The 22,500-nt window shown below is 43.3% G+C and overlaps 2 protein-coding genes across 4 annotated transcripts in view; both read left to right on the top strand.

Annotated features, from left to right (window-relative positions):
- The window catches only part of slc2a11l (solute carrier family 2 member 11, like), an 8,865-nt gene extending 7,114 nt beyond the window's left edge, over positions 1-1,751 (top strand). The window contains exons 9-12 of the mRNA XM_062484810.1: positions 1-38; positions 288-415; positions 701-962; positions 1,455-1,751. The exon at positions 1-38 is cut by the window's left edge and continues 38 nt beyond it. Of these exons, the coding sequence (XP_062340794.1) occupies positions 1-38; positions 288-415; positions 701-922 (388 nt within the window). The 3' untranslated portion in view covers positions 923-962; positions 1,455-1,751. The remainder of the gene's footprint in view (positions 39-287; positions 416-700; positions 963-1,454) is intronic.
- Positions 1,752-2,041: 290 nt separating this feature from the next.
- On the top strand, positions 2,042-12,251 carry nt5c2l1 (5'-nucleotidase, cytosolic II, like 1). Of its 3 annotated transcripts, XM_062484036.1 has the most exons (18): positions 2,042-2,333; positions 3,991-4,064; positions 4,312-4,429; positions 5,209-5,304; positions 6,579-6,670; positions 7,676-7,733; positions 8,187-8,280; positions 8,633-8,686; positions 8,974-9,057; positions 9,153-9,197; positions 9,544-9,651; positions 9,873-9,939; positions 10,237-10,407; positions 10,576-10,627; positions 10,756-10,816; positions 11,164-11,340; positions 11,471-11,566; positions 11,683-12,251. In XM_062484036.1, exons 1-18 carry the CDS (start codon positions 2,197-2,199, stop codon positions 11,713-11,715), a joined length of 1,617 nt encoding a protein of 538 aa, XP_062340020.1. In that variant the 5' UTR covers positions 2,042-2,196; the 3' UTR covers positions 11,716-12,251. The 3 variants fall into 3 exon arrangements, with proteins under 3 accessions (XP_062340020.1, XP_062340021.1, XP_062340019.1); XM_062484037.1 differs by lacking the exon at positions 4,312-4,429 and having other exon boundaries at positions 2,192-2,333; XM_062484035.1 differs by lacking the exons at positions 2,042-2,333; positions 3,991-4,064; positions 4,312-4,429; positions 5,209-5,304; positions 6,579-6,670 and having other exon boundaries at positions 6,741-7,733.
- Positions 12,252-22,500: the final 10,249 nt, after the last annotated feature.

Here is a 22,500-nt window from a genome sequence, read left to right as displayed (position 1 = left end):
CATCTTCCTCTTCATCCTCTTCTTCTCCAGTGGACCTGGTGGGTTTAGGTCCCACGACTGCGCGCTTCGCCGCGCGTCCAACACGACAGTCACTGACTCGTGGATCACTAGCCACTGAAGTGTTGTCTTACAACTAACCATAACCCACTGACCCTAACCCACTAACCCTGGCCCACTAACCCTGGCCCACTAACCCACTGACCCTAACCCACTAACCCACTAACCCAACTACCAGAAAATGCTCTTGCTGTAGTTTTATTCAGATTTGTTGACCCTTCCTGTGTCAGCTGGAGTGACCGCCCCCCTGCCCGGTGAGATCTTCACCCAGTCCTTTAAACCCGCAGCCTTCACCGTAGCGTGCACCCTCAACTGGACTGGCCTCTTCCTCCTGGGCATGCTCTTCCCTCTCATAGTGGTGAGGACGTCTTCCTCCCGTAACCCTGGCAACCCTAGTCTGCTCCTTCGCTCGCTCGCTCTCTCTCTCTCTCTCTCTCACTCTCTGTTCTCTTTCTCACTCACTCTCCGTTCTCTCTCTCTCACACACTCACTCACTCTTTCTCACTATCCCTCTCTTAGTTCTCACTCTCTTTTCTCAATCTCCCTTTACTCCCTTACTCTCTCTTTTCTATCTCTCTTTTATGTACACACACACACACACAAAAACACACAGTCTAAATCTAACCGAGTCTTCTCTTTCCAGGAGTATCTGGATTACTTTTGTTTTCTCATCTTCCTCTGTGTCAGCCTTCTCTCTGGGCTGTTTGTGTGGTACAACGTTCCCGAGACCAAGAACCGCACTGTCCTGGAGATCACGGCAGACTACCACAGGATGCATTCTAAAACAGGACTGCCTGAGGAGGACAAACACAAACAGCCTGAGGCCACTGGCACAGTGACTTCATGTACAACCACCAAACTCTAACCAAAGATCATTTGATTTGTAGATTGCGTGTAACTGTCTGGTAGTTAACCCGTTAAGGAGCAGCGTCACACATATGTGATTCTGAACATTCCAACCGACTATTTTCCGATAGACAAAAACTATATGACAAACGCTATAGTATGGCTTCAAAATTTACAATTAGGAGGCTAACAAGTAACACTAGCAGGTAGTAGCATTGCTACGAGTATTATGCTAGGTTGCTAGGTAACGGAAGCTAACTAAAACTAGCTAGCTTCCGTTTTGGAAAAATAACTCACTCCTTAAACCCTTAACCCTCGTGCTGCCTTCGGGTCACATGACCCAAAGGTTCATAACGAACCATCGTTGTGTTTACCCAATTTTACCCAATACAAAAACAAATTAAAATAATTTTCTTTTAACCTTTGCAATGTGGGGGGTCTGAGACAGCCCAACGGTTAAAAGAAAATGCTTCACTTTGTCTTTGTATGCGGTAAATCTGTCGCAATACGACGGTGGGTCACAATGACTGATGGGTCAGAATGACCCGAAGATAACACAAGGGTTAACTCAAGCTTTTTAGGTTTTCTGGCTGAACCACAAATCAATACTTATGTCTACTCTGGACAGGATATTCAGGAGGGGTTATTGGGATTTTCAGGGGTTTGACTCTTGACATTGATTAGATGTTATTGCTACACCCAGCCATAAAGACAGGGATAGCTACACCCATGGTCGAGTTACATTACTGGACAAGATCAGGTTGTGCTTAAGTTTCAGTGATAAGAATTTCGCCTTTTGCTGTCTGAACTGTACCAAATATCTACGGGCAAAAATAAAATAATTAACATTTTAACTTGTTTTGGAACTATTTTTATTGTAATACAATATTGTTGTATATTGTAGACTATATAGTTACAACGACTTTTATAGGCTAGTGTAGAAACTGAACCTTGTCACGGTCGCATTTCGGTAGTTCGACGCGAGCTCGAGCCAAGTGTTCTGTCGCTGCGAGTGTGCCCCCCTGATAACACAATCTCCGTGCTCAATGCCAGTTTCTCGCTGTCACTGCGTGTGAGCGTTACGCGCACGAGAGGGATGCGTGCGTCCCAGAGACCCGCACCCTCCTCGCACTCCACCCATCACGGCCCTTTCACAGAGAGTTGTTTACTGACGACAGCGAAGGGGGAACCTTGACGTACAAGGTCTGCGTAATTTTGCAACTTGAAATGCATCCGCACTTAGTTTTGAGGTAACAGTTGACCTACTGTTTGAAGGTACCGTGCAGCTCTGAAATGGGCAGCCTTGGGACAGAGGCTGACACGGTAGCGATCATGGAGGAACCGTCTACGAATGTCAAGGATCCATCCAACATTAATTCGGACACTGACCCGCAGCCTTCCGCAGAGTTGGTCCAGACGGAACATCATCAGTGAGTTGACAATACAATTGTAGGCTATTTGGATACAAGTAGGCCTATTTGTATTAATCTATACCATACAAGAAACATATGCAGACTGATACCATATCGACTCAATTGTTCAGTGTTACAATTATGAAAGGGTGACAAGTGTGGCTAGCAATGGCTAGTGTGCTTACTGTGTTTACGCTGACTTGTTGAAGTGGATGATTTTGTAAAGGTGAGGTTGTCAGGTGTGTCATCTCTAGCAATAGGTCTCAATTCTCCCGCGAATTGTAAGTGTCACAGGTGTCCTCGCGTCGCTCCTCAGTATTGTTACTCTCAATTTCCTGAGGAGGAGGAAGTGGTGGTGCAGGGTTTATTTCCACGAACGCCACGTAAAGCTGCCAATTGGATGGTGAACGAAATACCCGGGCGTGAGTTGAACCAGTTCAACTTGGCTATAAAACGTACAAAAACAATCTGTGGTGGTCGTATATAAGAACTCTTTGTTTTGCTTTGGTAATACTTCACGCATACTTCAGAAGGTCTCAGCTCTTTAAGGTATTAAGGAAACGATGTTAGCTGTCTCTGTGTCCGCAAGGAACCTCGCACCAGCTCCATCACCCACCATGGTTTCTCCCTCCCTCTGTAGATCCTAAATCAGACTCCTACATCAGCACACGGAAAAGGAGCTGGCTGGTAAATTATTAACAGTAACCCCATAGCTGCTTGAACTGGCTGCAGTGGGTGGATACTGTGGGTGGATACTGTGGGGCTGTATGGGCTGTACTGCTATGGTGCCAGTGAGAGAAGCTATATCACACAGAGGATGTGACTGGAAACCCTTTGTGGTCATAAAGGCTAGCGATCTGGCAGGGTGGAACTGGTAGAGGCAGGAGACTAGTTGGAGAGGGGGCATTATTAAAAGTGGACCACAAAGGTATTGTGAAAGCAGATCCAGTGTAGTCAGATACTCACTTTCACTTTCTTAATATATAAGAACATTTGATAGAATAAATCCTGTTGGAAATATGCCTATATAATACATGTGTACATATGCAAAAAGTATGTAAAAACATTATTTAATAATCAGCAGTGCCTGCGCTTGATAGGATTTACATGGCCTCTGTTTAGTGAACCCCAGACCAAAATGCCTTGAACGTAAGAGATCTTGTCAGAGCTTGACGCGTTTGAAAGTGCGTGAGCTCATTTTGTCAGGATTGCTGACACATGCTGTAGACCTGATAAGACTAAGTCTGTAAGGAAGTGACAAGGAAAGCCCGCTGCCAGCAGAGATAGTCTCACTGAACAGATAGAGCTGAAGATGATCTCAACACCTGGTGAAATTACATTTATTGAAAGGATTTCTAAGTAATTGAGGTGTACGTGACATGAGTCATAGTGGTGAATCCCAGGGACACCAAACGATGCACTTTACAAGTTAGGATCATTTTAGGAGCTAAAAGTGATATGTTCCAAAAGTGCAGAAAATATCCTAAAGTCAAATGTTGATGTCTTGTGAGGTCAAACGTCCATCTAATCCTTAAAATCAATCAGAGATCTAATCTTAAGAGCCGTCAGCAGTCATGTCATGCTGCAACATGTCTGCATGATAACCAAGTCTCCCTTCGAATAATCAGTCTGATTATCTCAACAGAAACACCTTCATGTTTCTCTCTGATCACAGGGTCTTCGTCAACAGGAGTTTGACCCTGGAAAGCATCAAATGTTTCGGCTTCGACATGGACTACACCCTGGCGGGTGAGTAGACAGGATATCAAGGGTGTCAAATGCGCTTGGTTCAAAAAACACAGCACGCCAACATTTTGCGAGACGCAAGGTCTGCCACAGGGTCACCCGTGTGACCCGTGACCACAGGGTCACCCGTGTGACCCGTGACCAAACTGCCGCCTGCTATTTGCACTCGGGTGCCAGTTGTGACAAAGCGAATTCCGGTTCTCAGTAGAGATGCTGCTCTCTCTGAGATGCTCCACCTGTATGTGTGCAGTGTACCAGTCTCCAGAGTACGAGGGGCTGAGCTTTGAGTTGCTGAGAGACAGGCTGGTGTCCATCGGCTACCCCCATGAGATGCTGCGCTACACGTATGATCCCACCTTCCCCACACGGTGAGTCCCTTCCCCACACGGTGAGTCCCTTCCCCACACAGTGAGTCCCTTCCCCACACGGTGAGTCCCTTCCCCACACGGTGAGTCCCTTCCCCACACAGTGAGTCCCTTCCCCACACGGTGAGTCCCTTCCCCACACGGTGAGTCCCTTCCCCACACGGTGAGTCCCTTCCCCACACGGTGAGTCCCTTCCCTGCTGAGGTCCTCCCATCCCGATTACCCTCTCCGTGCCCTCCGTCGACAACAACACACTATAAATACCCCCCCCCCCGTATAAACACCCCTGCTCTACTAAATATAAACTCCTCACAATGGCTGAGCTACGACCACATAAGTGTAATGTAGTTTCTGACTAAACAGATACTTTGTGTGTTTAAGCCACCGATTCAGAGCTGGTTCGTTTATTGGCTACAGGATAGCGTTAAAACGAGAAGTGCTTTCAAGGGGTTGAAAGTGCTATCTCATTAGGAAACATTGTAGGGTCGTTTGGCTGTGCGGTCTATTTTCCGTACGCTGTGCCCAAGGGAGTCGGTTCTGCCCTTCAGATGTTCCACCAGTACAAATAAACGGAACCTCTCCCGAAGGCCTTCTAAGAACAGTAGAGGAACAGGACCAGTCAATAAAGATAACCATTGGGCTTTTTATTTGTATTTTTGAAACATCATGAAATTTAACAGCAAATTAATGTAAATCTCCTCCCTACTATCTTTACTCATCTTGGGCTCCTCCATCCTTCTTTCCTCTCCTCCACCCCTCGTTCCTCTCCTCCACCCTGCCAGAGGCCTGGTGTTTGACACTATGCTCGGGAATCTTCTGAAGGTAGACTCCAACGGGAACATCCTGCTCTGCATTCATGGTTTCAAATTCCGCAAAAGGCAAGAGAGAGTTTTCCAAGAACACTGTTTGTGTGTGTGTGTGAATGGGGTTTAAGTGTACTTGAAGTATACTTGGTGTGTGTACTTGGTGCAAAGGATCTACGGTTGTAGATCTAATATCTTAAAACCCACAAGCCAGTGTATTATTTTGGAGTTCATTCAATCATATCAAAACAGGAAGTCCATGGGTCAGCACTGTCGTCGAGGCGACATCTGCACAAACACTTACGACACACAACATGATGCTGCTACGCTAATGCTGATGATTCAGTTGACGTGACATTAGATGTAGAATAGAGAGCAGAGCCTGTGTGAGGGCAAGACCATCCATTTCAAGCAGTGGAGGGACATTTGAAACCAGGCTATCCTGACCCCAACCCTGTTCAGACCCAACTGACCACAGCTGACTGGTCTGTTTTTGTAAAAGGAACTGAAAGGATGACAGAAATGTAACCAATGGGATGATCGTGTCTTAACTCTCTCCCGTTTTTTGGAAACGGTTTTGAAGCACCAACTCCTCTAGCTTACGAAAGTGACATAACCAGCTCACAAATATTAAAAGTATATTTATATCTTGCACCTGGTGCTGTGGGATTTGGGAGGGAATGCCTTTGTGTTTGTGTCACTGCACGATTGTTGAAGTTTGTATCTGGGATTATTCAGAGTTTTACAAAGAGTACGTAAATCCTATAAGGTTTTTTCCTCGCACAAAGGTTTATACATGTCTGTGAGAGAAGAGGAACTGAATTAATTATGTGTGTACGATACACAGTGGCTTATAGGACACACAAGCAGTCTGCCTCTCCTTTGTTAGTAAACCAGGTTTCAGATGCCTGTGGAAGTCTCCACCAGGAAGCTTAGCCAGCGCGCGGCTCTGGTTCCTGTTCTGATCCGCTCACCGCTGCTCGCCTGGATCACCGTCACACAGCGGTCGGGTGCAGATCTGCATGCTGGGGAGAGGGTGTATAGAAAACTCCAGCTGTGCTTAATGGATGGCTGATCACTTCAGTGTGACACGGTCTGGAAGCCCTGATAGAGACCCTTGTTATTAAAAAAATATATTTTTATTATGGAATTCTTTCTTTTAAAAAAAACTGTTTTTTTTCAAACTTTCTATACTTTTTGGGAAACTTTTTTTTTCACACACAGTGAAAGGAGAGGACCCTCAAACCCTAAAAGTAAAAAAAAGTTTGAACAAAAGAATTGAGTGAAAAAGTGTAGTCAGTACCAGTTGAGTGAAGGATGTGTGTACTTTTGCCATCTCTGGTGTGCAGGGAGGAGATCCTGGTGTGTTACCCCAACATGTTCATCCAGAGAGGCAACACAGACCGCTTCTACATCCTCAACACTCTCTTCAACCTCTCAGGTACGGTAGGAGTACTTAACTTCCTCGTCTTTCATGCAAGATCTCCCGTGTTGGAAATAGCACGATGAATCTATGATAAATCCTAGAAGATAAATCCTAGATGATTTCTGCTTTACATAGGTGTGGGTCCATGTGACCACTGTGAATGTACAGGACTCTTCAAATTCAAATTCTCATTTTCTAGAGGAAGTAGATCTTAGATGATTTATCAGAGATGACATATCGTAGATAAATGATAATAGTTGATACATTCTCGGACCCTTGGGATGGGATATGCGGGAGCTCTGTGATTCTGGGAGGTGAACATGTTCCTGGTTTCTCCTGAGGTGAACATGTTCCTGGTTTCTCCTGAGGTGAACATGTTCCTGGTTTCTCCTGAGGTGAACATGTTCCTGGTTTCTCCTGAGGTGAACATGTTCCTGGTTTCTCCTGAGGTGAACATGTTCCTGGTTTCTCCTGAGGTGAACATGTTCCTGGTTTCTCCTGAGGTGAACATGTTCCTGGTTTCTCCTGAGGTGAACATGTTCCTGGTTTCTCCTGAGGTGAACATGTTCCTGGTTTCTCCTGAGGTGAACATGTTCCTGGTTTCTCCTGAGGTGAACATGTTCCTGGCTTCTCCTGAGGTGAACATGTTCCTGGTTTCTCCTGAGGTGAACATGTTCCTGGTTTCTCCTGAGGTGAACATGTTCCTGGTTTCTCCTGAGGTGAACATGTTCCTGGTTTCTCCTGAGGTGAACATGTTCCTGGTTTCTCCTGAGGTGAACATGTTCCTGGTTTCTCCTGAGGTGAACATGTTCCTGGTTTCTCCTGAGGTGAACATGTTCCTGGTTTCTCCTGAGGTGAACATGTTCCTGGTTTCTCCTGAGGTGAACATGTTCCTGGTTTCTCCTGAGGTGAACATATTCCTGGTTTCTCCTGAGGTGAACATGTTCCTGGTTTCTCCTGAAGTGAACATGTTCCTGGTTTCTCCTGAGGTGAACATGTTCCTGGTTCCTCCTTCCTCAGAGACATACCTCTACGCCTGCCTGGTGGACTTCTTCAACAGAACCGCCAGATTCAAGAAGTGAGTAGACACTTTATCATTCCCCCAGGCATCTCCTGCTCTCCGATTTTCGGTGTCTTTCTCTGTCTTTCTCTTTTTCTCTGTCTCTGTCCTCTCTCTCTCTCTCTCTCTCTCTCTCTCTCTCTCTCTCTCTCTCTCTCTCTCTCTCTCTCTCTCTCTCTCTCTCTCTCTCTCTCTCTGTCTCTCTCTCTCTGTCTCTCTGTCTCTCTCTCTCTCTCTCCCTCCTCCCCCCTCTCTCTCTCTCTCTCTCTCTCTCTCTCTCTCTCTCTCTCTCTCTCTCTCTCTCTCTCTCTCTCTCTCTCTCTCTCTCTCTCTCTCTCTCTCTCTGTGTGTCTCTCTCTCTGTCTCTCTCTCTGTCTCTCTCTGTCTCTCTCTGTCTCTCTCCATCTCTATCTCTCTCTCTCTGTGTTCACGTCAGAGTGCTCACTGTCTCCACCATGACATGTCTTCCAGCCATGAGAAAGGGTACCAGCACGGGGATCTGTACATGTCCTACAGAAGCATGTTCCAAGACGTCCGTGACGCCATGGACTTCATCCACAACACGGTCAGCAAACCCAGCGGCCCCGCAGTCCAACGTCTGGGCTCGTGTGATGGTGGTGTGTGATTGGTTGATCTCATGGGCTCGTGTGATGGTGTTGTGTGATCGGTTGATCTCATGGGCTCGTGTGATGATGTTGTGTGATTGGTTGATCTCATGGGCTCGTGTGATGGTGTTGTGTGATTGGTTGATCTCATGGGCTCGTGTGATGGTGTTGTGTGATTGGTTGATCTCATGGGCTCGTGTGATGGTGGTGTGTGATTGGTTGATCTCACCATCAAGCAGTCTCCACCACACCTGCGTACACAAAACAATTATTTTCCCGGGGTTCAGGCTAATGGCTATTTCTTGCTTACAGGGTATTCTGAAAGAGAGGACTGTGACGGATTTAGAAAAATACGTTATCAAAAATGTAAGTTATGTTGCATTTCATATACAGTTTCCCACCTTTTGTCTATTTACTGGTAGTTGCTTGAGTTGAACTTAAACTCACTCTTTATCACAACTTCTCACCCATGCCAGTGAATGATTAGCTTTCTGGCGGTATACATTGCAAGGTGGCTGCCTGTTTTATAAGTCAGGTGACCCAAGTTACAACCCGGGGAAGGGGAAGTGACATCTGAACGTCAAACTCATAATATCAGATCAACTCATAACTCAAAATAAACACAGCTTCCGTTGTACTTCCTGTGTCCACAGCCTGACCTTACTGTTTTGCTGAGTCGCCTCAGAGAAGTGGCTAAAGTCTTCCTGGCGACCAACAGTGATTACAACTACACCGAGGTGAGAGTCCTGTCAACACAGACTTTATCAGAGACATCGTTGTTGATAAGGGAGCCACGACAGGTGTGTTTAACGTGGATTCCTCCTGTCCCCAGGCCATTATGAAGTACCTGTTTGAAGATCCCCAAGATGACGCCAAGGTGATGCTCGGCGTTCGATATTTTAACCCTTGTGCTGCCTTCGGGTCACATGACCCAAAGGTTCATAACGAACCATCGTTGTGTTTACCCAATTTTACCCAATACAAAAACAAATACAAATAATTTTCTTTTAACCATTGCAATGTGGGGGGTCTGAGACAGCCCGACGGTTAAAAGAAAATGCTTCACTTTGTTTTTGTATGAGGTAAATTTGTCGCAATACGACGGTGGGTCACAATGACTGATGGGTCAGAATGACCCGAAGATAACACAAGGGTTAAACCCTGTTGGATGACGTTGTTTGGTTCAGGACTTTTTGTTGATTGATTGATTGTCCTTCTTCTAGTCGGGCAAACCAAAAAAGTCGTGGCAGTCCTACTTCGACCTTATCGTCGTGGACACCAGGAAACCCCTGTTCTTTGCGGGCGGGACAGAGCTGAGACAAGTAAACACGGTAAGAAAACCATGACTCATCGTCGTGACACAGCATGCGGAGGTAACCTAACGAAGCCCATGGGGTGATTGGAGCTTAGTGGTTAAAGCATTAACTGCAGAGCAAGAGGCTGCGGGTTCAAATCCCTTCCCCTCGTGTTCGTTGCTTTGGATGAAAAACATCTGCTGAATGACCACGTTATTGTACTTATTTCCTTGTTTCGTGATGTCTTCTCACCGCAGAACACAGGAAATCTGCGTATTGGGACTTACACTGGAGACCTTCAACATGGCACCATCTACTCAGGGGGTGAGCACACAGCAGGGAGGGACACGGAGAAGGGATGCGAGGTAGAGCAAAATGCCAGGCAACTGAAGGCATAGGCATTGACGGTTTTACTGTTAGTGAAACTGTGTCATATTCGTGTCCCGTTGTGTCTCTATAAGCCTGGTGACTGATTAAGCCATTGTCCCAGTCTACAAAGAAAATCAATAGAGGTTTTTCACAAAAAATAGATTCCAAGTTCCAGACTTATCTTAATCCATATCCAGTATTCTGTGTTCTAGAACCGGAACTTACCCAGCGGTCTCTCTTCTCCCCCTCCAGGCTCCTCCGACATTGTGTGCGACCTGCTGAATGTGAAGGGTAAGGACATCCTGTATGTAGGGGACCACATCTTCGGGGACATCCTGAAGTCCAAGAAGCGCCAGGGATGGAAGACCTTTCTGGTCGTTCCGGAACTTGCCAAGGAGCTGGAGATTAGGGCTGAGAAGAGCAGTGAGTACAACTTCCTTCTCGCCTCAATTATTGATGCAGCCTAGACATACAGAAGTTCTAAAACTCATATTTTCATGGCTACATTGACCAATATATACAGTGTATATCAGTTTTTTTTGTTTCTCGCAGTTTAGTACATTTAGTGGCTTTATTTTTGTTTTGTTCCAGGTCTTTTTGAGGAGTTGAAATATCTTGATGTCTTGCTGACTGACCTTTACAAGTGAGTGTGCATGTCATCTATACTGACCGTCACTCTCCTTGTCTGTGTGACTCTTGGCTTTGACGTGATGTGACAGAGATGCAGAGGATTGTGTGGTTGGTGTGATTGTCGTCTCTCTCCTCTGTCAGGCAACTGGACAGTGGAAGTCGGGAGTGTCCTGACATCTTGGCCATTAAGACCAGGATTAAGGTGGATAACAAAAGACCATGTCTCTCTCCCCCCTCTCTCTCTTTCTCTGTATCTCTCTCCATCTCAGTCTCTCTTTCCCTCTCTCTTTCCCTCTCTCTCTCCCTCTCTCTGTCTCACCCTCTCCCTCCCTCCCTCTCTCTCTATTTCTGTCTCTCTCTCTCTCGTTCATCTCAAACTTACAAAGCTCATATGTGCATTGTTAACCACGATACTTCCTGAGTTGAGTTCACATTGTCAGTGCTGTGTTTTGATGATGAGATGTATTTCCCAGTGTGTTTCTGTATTTCCGGGTGTTTCTGTGCAGGCAGGTAGACATGTTTCTCAGGCAGGTGTGTTTGTGTTTGCAGGTGGTGACCTACAGGCTGGATATGTCCTACAGCCAGACTGGCAGCTTGTTGAGAAGTGGCTCCAGTCAGACCCTGTTTGCCAGCCAGCTCATGCGCTACGCAGACCTGTACGCTACTTCCTGTATCAACCTGCTCCACTACCGCTACAACTACCTGTTCAGGGCCCCTCCTCTCCTGGTGAGCCCTCCAGTCCTCGCAGACACTGACACACCAGAGTCAGAACTGTGTCCAAGGGAATTCCCTATGCTGCAGAAATAAAGGCATAGTTTTTTTTCCGATTCTGCTAATTATCAGAGCTTTGTTTCAGATGCCTCACGAGTCGATGGTGGAGCAGCCAAGACCGTCTGAGCTTCCCTTGCCAGGGTTAAATTTTTTGAAGCCTCATCGGATAACTGAAGCAAAGGTCACACCATCACAATTAAATCCTTAATAAGAGATATATATATATATTTTTTTTTTACATTTACAAATACTGGGAGTTTACTGACATTACTTGTATTTTTTTATATATTTTTCCAGAGGACAAATGTGCAGGACAACAGTGTAGAATGAGACACGAGAGTGGAATTCGATTTTTTTGTATGTTTCTTCCTCCAGCATAAATGTGTCTCGCAGATACATTTGACTCAGTCAGTCGCCTTAGGAATTGCGCCATCTGCTGGACAAGAATTGCCAAACATTCTAATTGGGGATCTCACAATTTATCAATGAACAATGTGTTTGTTTTTTTATTCTAGGGGGTGGTGAATTTATCGTTTAAATCATACATAGATAAGGATAGTTCCAAGATTACTGTATATATTAACGTGTGTCTTAATAAGTTATATTTGTGTTATCAGTTTACTATGGAAGCTACCTATGCATATTGTCTGTTGCACGCTTAAACGTATTTTTATGAAATATAATTACAAGAACATTTACAGCTAAATACTCCAGAATTAATGTTGTTCATAATGATAATGGATAATGAATAATCATTCATCAGTCATTAAATGTATGGCACATTAGCCCACACAGAACATCGCTGTCATTTTTGGAAGAGTTTGTTTATAGTTAATATGTTGTTTGTTGTTTATATCCAATTTTATATATATAAAAAAACATAACTTAGGCCTAGGCAACCTTTTACCAATTTTTGTAACAAATTTACATGGTTCAAAAGTCGCTTGTATTTACACCCTGCTTCCACTGGGTGACATGAAATCCTAATTTTGTGAAATCAAGCCAACTCGCTCACAGAATTGGCCGTAAATGAAAGATGTTATTTGTAGCCTAACACCCGACACTTGTATGTATGACTGATACACCCGTCACTACAGTATAATAACTTTCACATATCGAAAGAGACACAAAATGTGAAATATAATGTTTAGAAAAATCTATTGGCGCCTATGCGATTTTGGTATAGGCTAGACATTACTTCTCCGTGGATTTATTTTCGTTACCGAGTAGCGAATAATTGAAAACAAATGAGCCACTGTAACAAATTGTGAATTAACTGCTTTTGGTTGTCTGCATAAAAGTCTTTAGGTGAAGCCTAAAACAGCAGGAACATTGAAAATGACTGCAAATTGATGGCTGGTTGTTTCCCCAATTGTAATTCAATTTGGCCTTTTATTTCCTGAATGAAATTATTTGTTTTCGTTAGAAGAAAGACAGGTACTTTTGTGCAATGAAAGCGGTGGCCCCAAAGATTGTTCACATTCGAGTTGCCTACATGTGTGTTCACTTTGCTCGTGTTCCTCATTATGTTAAACACTGCTGGCTAAATTCAGGTAACCTAAACACAAGAACCCAGGCTTCATTCAAAGAGGTGAACACAGCCTATTAATCAATTTTGCGAAGAAAGAGATTAATTATTTAGTAAGGCCAACAGTTTAACATCGGTTTATTTAATTCCTGTATTGTTTATTACAACTATACGAATGTTTTCATTCAAGTCGATTTATGTAACAAACATTAACACGACAGTTGTAACCGTCATAGCTTTTTAATGTTTCTTGATAGCTTTTTCCATTAATGTAATCACAATACTCCATACAATTGTTCACAAACAGTAAAGTGCTAAACAATAATTAATAAATAAAAAAGACGCGTAAAAACATGCGTTTTGTCGTAGAGTGAAATGTTTTATTAGGTAATAACACAGGAGTGGATTGTTTTTCCACATAGACTTGAGAGATCTGGATCTAATTAACTCATTTACTTGTGTTCTCTGTAGCAGTGTGCAGTGGTGCTTCCCTGATCCACCTAAACACAACTGTAGCTCTGACCTGTTGGATCCAGCGCAGGACACTTAGTTCTCTATCCAGTAAGATAGGACCTCCACAGTCCCCCATTCCAAACATTCCAGGATTTCCCAGAAAGCATTGCAAGCAAGCCTCAACAAGTCACATTCTTTAACTCGGGGAGAATTTCGCACAGTCAAGTGGCTGAGGTACTGTAGGCCAAGCTTTCCTTCAGTCTGCAGTCACACAAATAAACCAACAAATACTTCACCCCTTAAACTAAAATATGCTTTTCTTAACCCTATAATCGCAAGAACTCAGTGGGGTGGTTTTGTCAGCATAAACAGGTATCAAAAGGTGATGAAAGAATAGCAAAGACAGACACACAGACATGTTTCTGCGCTCATGTCCCTCAATGCAGCAATTGCAGCATTGAGGTGCTTTTAACAGCCTTGGTTATAGGTTAACAATGGATAATACACTATGACCCACCACAAACCAGCACATTTATCTGTCTTTTGGAGTGGACAATCCCAATCTTGTAGAAATTAATGCGTAGCGATATGGTGGGAAGGTGCATGTAGTGTAGATCTTGTTTGAAGAAAGTAACGTAAAATGTGCCCGAGCAGGCAGCAGATGAGAATCACCACACACACTCACACACACACACACACGCACACACACACACACACACAGGAGCACTCTCTGAGACCCCAGCCCCCCCCCCCCCCACACCTCCCCTCCCCCGCCGTACACAGAACAGGACTTGCCTCCCTCACTGCATTCCTCCCATGACTCCCCTCCCCCATCAACCTGCCACCAGAAAGATGCTCTGAAACACACATCTCCTCTCCCTTCTGGTGTGTTCTCTGCTGTCGGGGGGGGGGGGGGGGGGAGAGAATCACACGCGTGGGCACCGTGCAACAGACTTTGACGTCTGCAACACACTCCAACACTGAAAAAGGAAAAGCAATTCCAAACGGTGTGTCGGTCAAGTAGACATGCGTGAAAGGCATAAGTTATCAGAAACAATACAGCGATGTAATTCTTAACTCTGGTTTTTGTCATTGTGTTTTTTTTACAGTACAAATGGAAATGTCTGTTTTTACAATTCTAGAATCAGAGAAGGGATTTTTTTTTTTTTCAACATTTGGCACCTCCTTTGCCAACACATTCCAATGCAATTACTGTGTGGTTGTGTTATCTAAAATGTGTGATCTCAAAAACTTTTCCAAGAACAGTTTCCATATGGAAATTTTATGACTGACTACGGATCTCAATTTCACAGGTGGCAATTACACCAAACACGCTTGATTAATGAAAGACCAAGAGTATAAAAAATTGGGAGGTTTACATTTACATTTAGTCATTTAGCAGACGCTCTTATCCAGAGCGACTTACAGTAAGTACAGGGACATTCCCCCCGAGGCAAGTAGGGTGAAGTGCCTTGCCCAAGGACACAACGTCATTTGGCATGGCCGGGAATCGAACTGGCAACCTTCAGATGACTAGCCCGATTCCCTAACCGCTCAGCCACCTGACTCCCGGATCAGCCACCCTCCACTTGTCACCAGTGCTAAGCGTTCTCCACTGAGGCCTAATGCTATGACAATACTATTGCACTGCTTGAATAGGTGGGTACAGTAGTGCAACACTGTCAAAGCAGCTGACCTCAGCATTATGTCAGCACGTGGACAGACATTCTCCATTGCCCAACAGATCCGAGCGATGAAAACCCCAACTACGACACGTTTACAGAATCGTAGCCATTTGTAGCTTGTAGATATTCAATATAAGGCGGTGAGGCATGAATAACAGGATCTCAGCAGCAATTCAGTTACAAATAGGCCTCGTTTATATCAGAATAAATTATAACAGCTGCAGGATGCTTGCTTCAATGACTCCTGAGTGAAAGGCGTCATTATATGTTCCTAATTGCAAGAACTCAAACAATTCCATAAATGTCATAATACACAAAGATACTAAATATAACCCCATTTCACTGCGGAGTCTTTAAATGAACACTGTGTGTCCCACATATCCTACCTAATGAGACCCACCACAGGAAGAGGGAGGGTTTACGAACTCGTTATTAAAGAGCGGGGTATCTAGGGTTGGTCAAACGTCACAGACACAGGCCCCTTATATTTGTGGCCTGTCAAGACTCAGAGGGGTGAGAGGTTAAGGCAACGGAGAAGGTGTGGCTCTCTGTTTCATCAGCCAATGCCCTTTTAATATTGCACTGCTAATCTTAATGCCCAGTAGTACAACAGAAAAAAGGCAGTGGATAAGAATATTAACACCTACTGGTCCTCTGCCTTTACTCCACTATGGTACTGTTCTACCAACTCAGAAGCCTTTTCCCAATCAGGAAGTGTTACTAAACTGTTACGATCACTCAAAAAACGACTTGTTTAAGCTGTTACCCTCACTTCCGAAACACCATCTATAGTTCAGGAAGTGAAGGCCGTTTAAAGAAGCTAATTTTTTTTTGATGGAATCGTGAGCCTGTAGATTACTTGCCCACTCTTAATAGGCATACAGTGACACATTCCCAATGTTCAATCAGATCAATTATTTCACAGACGGTAACTAAGGGACAAATTCAACCTGAAAAGGTCAGTGATCACACCCCGTCACAGTTACACATCTGAAAATAATACTAAAGGTTTTAATCGTGGTCCACTCACAAATACACTAAAGAGTGACTCATATTTCAATATCTGCGGGTGCTTAGCCCGAGTAGGCCTACTTTTACCATTAAAGTCTACACGTAGTCTACTCGAAGTCTATAAGGAAAGGAGAAAAATTACGTATACGTTTTCAACTGACTGATAACGAATGGGCCCGACCTACTAGAAAAAGTACACGTTTCACAAACTTATCAAACTAATTTGTTCACTTTCAAATACCAGGAATCCTACAAGAACAACCTGTTTGTAATTATCTTTGGACCTCTGCTACAACAAAATGCCTACCAAAAAAAAAATTAGTGGCCTCTAACATAGGATATCTAATAAAACATAAGTTTCAGTAGATCACGTTCACTAAAAAGAACAACTTTGAAAACAAGTTGTGTGTCTTAAAGGCAATATAGGAAATTTAATTAAAACATTAAGTTTGACCTAATCCTGTTTTGTTATTACATGTAAATAAAGACGCATTAAAAAGCACAAATTGGTAAATTTAGTTTACATCGTAAATCCAGCCTAGCATGTGATATACCAACTAGCATGACAACTAGACGATTTCAGAGATTTCATATGACAAAGAACACAAACTTACTACAAACCAATCCTCTATGTTTCACTCGAACCAATGTAGCCTATTACTGAAATAATTATTAACGGTAGGCTACTAAAGTGAATTCGCCAGCCAAACATCAACTCTTTCTCAGCCCTTTACACAAACGACTTGTTAGATCGCACAAAGTCGACGTCTCAATAATCTTGAGTATTCCTAGTAAATAGCCTGCATCTAGATATGTGCTACAACGTAAAAAATAAGCATGCATGTTCCTGGTCCGCCGTGCTGGGAGATCACTGGTCAAATCTAGAGGTAGAGAGCTTCCATGGACAATCTTTACGCAGGGTCCCGATGCGCCTGTAGTAGCGACGCTCCTTGACATTTTCTTCCCTTAATTCTTCTGTATAACCCTTAGATCACATTTCCCACCCTTCTTAACTTCTCGGCTTCGCTCTGAGTACCCGCTATTGCCGCCAAATGTGACTCCCAAACGCAAAGGACCCCCCAAATTCATGAATGGTAGCTGGACAAGGGAGGGACAATCCGTTAGAGGCAAAAATGTAAAGAAGCAAAAGTTGATCAAAAAATGTTGAAACCAGGCCCCGCAACGTGCCTCACGTATTGCTACGCTAGAATCTCAATACGCCCGTCACATCCAAAACGCAAAACTGAAAATTATTTTCAGTAGCGCTTGGAGATAAAATTACAAATCGTCCATGCACACACGCACGGCCTTCTCGAGCCAGACTCCATCTTTGACTACTTGACATTCAGAGCCTGCCGGAGCCAATTCCTCGTTTGCATGCCTTCTACTGATTGGCCTCTTCTTGCGCTAGTCTTTGCCATATGATAAGCCATTGGTTTAGTTTCGGGGTGTTCAACATTCTCAACGGTTCCAGGATTGGTCACATACAATGAAGCGCCACAGTATACAACGAAAGCATGATTAACTATATTCCATTCACAAATTTCTTATCAACCTCTCCTACACCGTTATAGGTGTTCGTGCGTAAAATGTTCCACGCGCCTGAACACGGATTAACAATGGATTATAAGGTTTACCATGACATAGGCTATCGTGATTGAGATAACTGTCTCGTTTAAAAATTGCGCTGGTTTCTTTTGAGTTGAAAAAATACGGTAGATTATAACTCGCTAACAATAGATATCCAAAGAGGCAAATAACAAAATGAAATGTGTTTTTAAAAAACAGTTTAGTTTTTTAAAGAATTTCATAGAATTCAAATCAGAGCAACTAAAGTCAAATTACTTGGTCCTTTGTGAATTAGACACCACGACTTGGGCCATTTTTGGGCATCTTGCCCGTAGGCCTATATATGCCTAAATCAAGTTACAATTTTAGTAATTGTACTTTTTTTAAGAGAGCAAAATTAATCCCCTTGTCACATTGTCTAGTTTGACAGTGTAGGATGACTTAATTAAATGAAGGTAGCCTGGCTTTTGAGTGTTTTTTGGGGGGATAAACTGACAATTTGGATTGGACCAGTGGGTGGGTTCAACGATAGGCGCCTGCACGCTTGCAAAGCTTTGATTGACGTCTGGGGGAGAGTAGCGGTCTGTGAAATCTGGCATTCCTGACCAGGGGAGCTGAAATAATGGTATTGTCCAGTAGGAGAGAGCCCAGTCTCTCTCCCCTCACACCCAGGCGGGCCTCACCCTACCTCACACCCAGGTGGGCCTCATCCTACCTCACACCCAGGCGGGCCTCACCCACCCTGGAAAGAGTTGGTTGTGCAGCCAATTGACAATTTAAAAAAAAGTAAGGCATGGAGGATGGGGGTCTCTCTCTCTCTCTCTCTGTCTCTCTCTCTCTGTGTGTCTCTCTCTGTGTGTGTCTCTCTCTGTCTCTGTGTCTCTCTCTCTGTCTGTCTCTGTGTGTCTCTCTCTCTCGCTCTCTCTCTCTCTGACTTTGTCTCTCTCTCTACTGTACTCAGATGAGCCTGTATCCTTCATGACTGACTGTTTAAATATATACAAGGGCAAACTAGGGCTGTCAAACATGATGCCTCAGTGGTCATGTATTTCTAATCAATATTTGAACATGATGTCTAAAAAAAACATGATCCCTCAAAGGTTTATTAAGGTTTAAAGTATCCCAGTGAGTTTCAACATCATGCTCGATGGTTTCCTACTGTAATTGGTTTTCAAAAATGCTGAAACTAATGCTAAAATCCTGATCAGACTTGTGCATCTGTTTTGGTTTTCGATGTATTCGACCCAAACAAATCTTCATGGGGTGAAGCAGAATTAATCCCAAACTGGGCGTGGAAATACAGCCGTTACATTAGGGGTTCAAGCTACAGGAGGACAGCAAAGTAAAGGTGGAAGTTATTAATAAAAACACTCATCTACTCTTGTGGAATAGACTGTTTGAAACAAACATATTAATTGTGACAGTGACATCAACAGACACCACTGACACCAATCACACAGATCAGCCTAAGGGAACTTCAGTATTAATGTTTTATAGAATTCCCAAACCTCTTGGGAGTGTTCATGACACAGAAATCTCTGTTGTCAAATTTGATTTGATTAAGTTAACAATTGGTTCAAAAACATCAGTTTATTTCTTAGCTTCTGTGTGTAACTTCAGGGTTGTTCCCTAGAGTCCTTACGCCTCTCCTCTTTCACATGAAACCAAGGAATTATGTTCTCCTGTAGGCTATTTAATGTGCATACTATCTTACTTTTTAAGTGTTAGAATTACTCCTAAAATGTGTTTCTACGATCAGTTTAATTCATTGTAATCAAGCAGGTTGAAAATGAAGTTTGATTCCCTGCATGGTGAAACTTTTGATAAAAAAGACAATACATACACTTACAAATAGTTAAAATCAACGTAACTTTGTCGATCATCTTTAGTTTATTTCCTTACTTTGATCATTTTGATTATTATCTTCTTAACTAATGCACATGTTTCTCATTTACATGTGAGGTATGACATTAAAGCAAGATTCAAATTAAGAAATAATATCAAAGATAAAGACAGAACTGATTGTGTAATTATCTAATATTAATGTTATTCTTTTATGATGATAATATATGTTCTTAATGTAAAGACATGTCTTGTATAATTATACATATGATGCATAATATGAATTTGTCAAACGTAAAGATTTCCAGCGCAAATTCAGTTCTGGAATTCTGCCCTTAAAATAATTACTATGACTATTTTAAGCACATTTTGCTACTCATTTTAGGATCATAAATGTGCAGTTCATGCAGTTTTGAAACTTCTCAAAAGCATTTTACTTTTATACATTTTTCTGACCTTTAAGCTCTTAAAAGGCACTTAAACTGGAAAAATCTGTTAAATGATTTTTGTGTTTGTAATCATTAGAGTATTACAACAAATTATGTATTAATCTTGTAACTGTTAGTCACAGAAATGTAAAATCATACACAAAGTAAGAGATAAACTGCAAATAAAACTATTAATGTACACTTATTATAACGAAATACGACATTTGAGAGGTGCAGTATGTTAATTTACAACTAATAATCTGTGAAATAACCCAATTACTTTAATTACTCTAGTTTATGGATGAAAGTTTCAAACTATCTCCGTTCATAAAGTATTCTGAATTCTCTTTAATCACATATGTTCAATACAAATCTACAATCTTCATCATAAAGATTTTAAAAAGTGCAATTCTTCAAGATGGGGAAAAAAAGAATAATTGTTAACATATGGTTAGAGTTTCATTATGCTGTTTTTCTAGGTTTCTTTGAAAAGACCGTTTCAAAAGTAGTTTTCCTGCAAGTGCCTTTCATTGGGTTGGATTACCTTAGGGTTCATTTAATTGGATGTAACTTTAAAGAACTAAAAACTATTTTTAGACAAACTACACAGAACACTACAATCAGAAAAAAACAAATCCCCATTTTCCACCTTACCAATTTAGTCAATGAACTAAAAAAAAACACACAGATAAACAAAACTAAAAAACCTGACACAATATCTTTTCCATTCTTCCTGAACATCTTCATCTTAGTTAAAAGTGTAATGAAAAGCCAGTGAGGTTTGCGCTGGTTTGTGCTGCTTCTAAACTGTCGTCTGTGAGGGGTGTCGTGGGGGCCTTCTTAACATGTGAGTAATTGTTCCCTCTTTTTTTCCGATCTCCCTTCCTCTGAAAACGTACCTCCCTTCTTCCTCTGCCCTTTCACCCCTCCGAGCCCCCAACCCACATCTCAGTGACTCCCCAGTCTCGATCTCGTCAGGAAAAGGACAAACAACCGTGATGGATAGTCATTGATCATTTCCCACCGAAACAACATGGATTCGTTATTTTGTGGTAGGTTGGTAGGTGTTGGTCTGAGGGGGATAGTAGTGGAGGTGGTTGGGTGTGATCTGTTCCCAGCTATCTTCCTGACCAGAAGACCCCACCTCAAACGTCACCGAGCTTCAATTCTCCACGTCTGTTCTTCCTGCTAGGACTGCATTCATTCAATATAGTAATGTTCAAACCGGCTACTCTAGTGTTGTATTGAATGGTGTGGAAGACAACCATTTCTTCCTGTCGATATGAAGGGATATCATACCGAGCTTCGGGCTCCCCTTACTCTCCCCCCCCTCCCTCCCTCCCTCCCTCCCTCCCTCCCTCCCTCCCTCCCTCCCTCCCTCCCTCCCTCCCTCCCTCCCTCCCTCCTTCCACCCCCACCCCACCCCTCCTCCCTCCCTCCCTCCCTCCCTCCCTCCATCCCCACCCCCACCCCACCCCCCTAGCCTGCTGCAGAAACAGAGTCTATGGACTGCATGCATGACATTCCTGTTGTGTGGGTGGCACTGCTCTTTACAACATCTCCAACAGCACAGTTTTCTAAAGCCCAAATGTGACAGAGGAACATCTCTAACCTTCTGTCCTGAGACACACATTTCTTTCCTCCAGGCACTTAGGTACGTTTCAACGGTGGTGAAGACTCACGTTCTGCTGGTTAACTAAAGACATTTTAAGCAGTGCCCTGTGTGTGTTGAAAAGTCAATGTGTATATGTATGACTGTTTTAAATTCTTAAACCAATATTGCGTATGTTGACTTCAAAGGACTTATTACACTCTCATCTTTAGAGAGAAAAGATCAAAATCAGGGAAGTCAGATGGCTGAGCGGTTAGGGAGTCGGGCTATTAATCAGAAGGTTGTTGGTTCGATTCCTGTGCAAAATGACGTTGTGTCGAAGTGCCTTGGGGGGATCACCCTACTTGCCTCGGGGGGATTGTCCCTGTACTTACTGTAAGTCGCTCTGGATAAGAGCGTCTGCTAAATGACTAAATGTAAAATCAGTGATAGATATATTTAGTCTATTTCAATTTCTCATTACAATCAGCGTCAATTCTTGCAGATTGATTCGAAGTAAAATAGTTATTAGGTATCTCTTCATCTCCCTGCAGCACAGCTAACCATACAAGGCACTTTTTGATCCCTGCAAAACGTCACTGAACATTTTGAATCGTGATTTACTCCCTGTTGGTGAGAATATTACACAAAAGCAGTCCTTACTGTTTACAGAGACACCACTGTCAGGCCGGCTCTTCGGAGTACATCGACTGTCGTTTCCATCGGGTGGATGTTTGGAACAGGGTCCAACGAATGAACACTCGACCCCATTAACTGAACTTCAGAGGAATTCCTCACTTTACATGCAGAATGCACTTCAGGTCAAAGGGCAAAGGGCCAGAGGGGGCCTTGGGCAAGCAAGCCTTATTTAAACAAGCCTGGAATGCCTAACTGGAGGAGAAGGGGGGGGCTCCCCGACATTAGTGTGCCTGGGCCACAACCATATAACCTCTTTGGCTACAACCACACAGTCAAATTGTCCCTGACCTGAACAGGTTACCACTCTGC

Source organism: Osmerus eperlanus, chromosome 18 (genome assembly GCF_963692335.1).
Source record: "Osmerus eperlanus chromosome 18, fOsmEpe2.1, whole genome shotgun sequence".
NCBI classification, from domain to species: domain Eukaryota; kingdom Metazoa; phylum Chordata; class Actinopteri; order Osmeriformes; family Osmeridae; genus Osmerus; species Osmerus eperlanus.
This window is presented reverse-complemented; position numbering and strand designations above follow the sequence as displayed.

Excerpts from the sequence above, each read along its gene's own strand:
- nt5c2l1 (XM_062484035.1), top strand. The coding sequence starts at position 6,976 with ATGTTCCTGGTTTCTCCTGAGGTGAACATGTTCCTGGTTTCTCCTGAG. Across the intron at positions 8,281-8,632 it reads TGGACTTCATCCACAACACG|GGTATTCTGAAAGAGAGGAC; the intron begins GTCAGCAAACCC and ends TCTTGCTTACAG. Across the intron at positions 8,687-8,973 it reads AAAAATACGTTATCAAAAAT|CCTGACCTTACTGTTTTGCT; the intron begins GTAAGTTATGTT and ends CTGTGTCCACAG.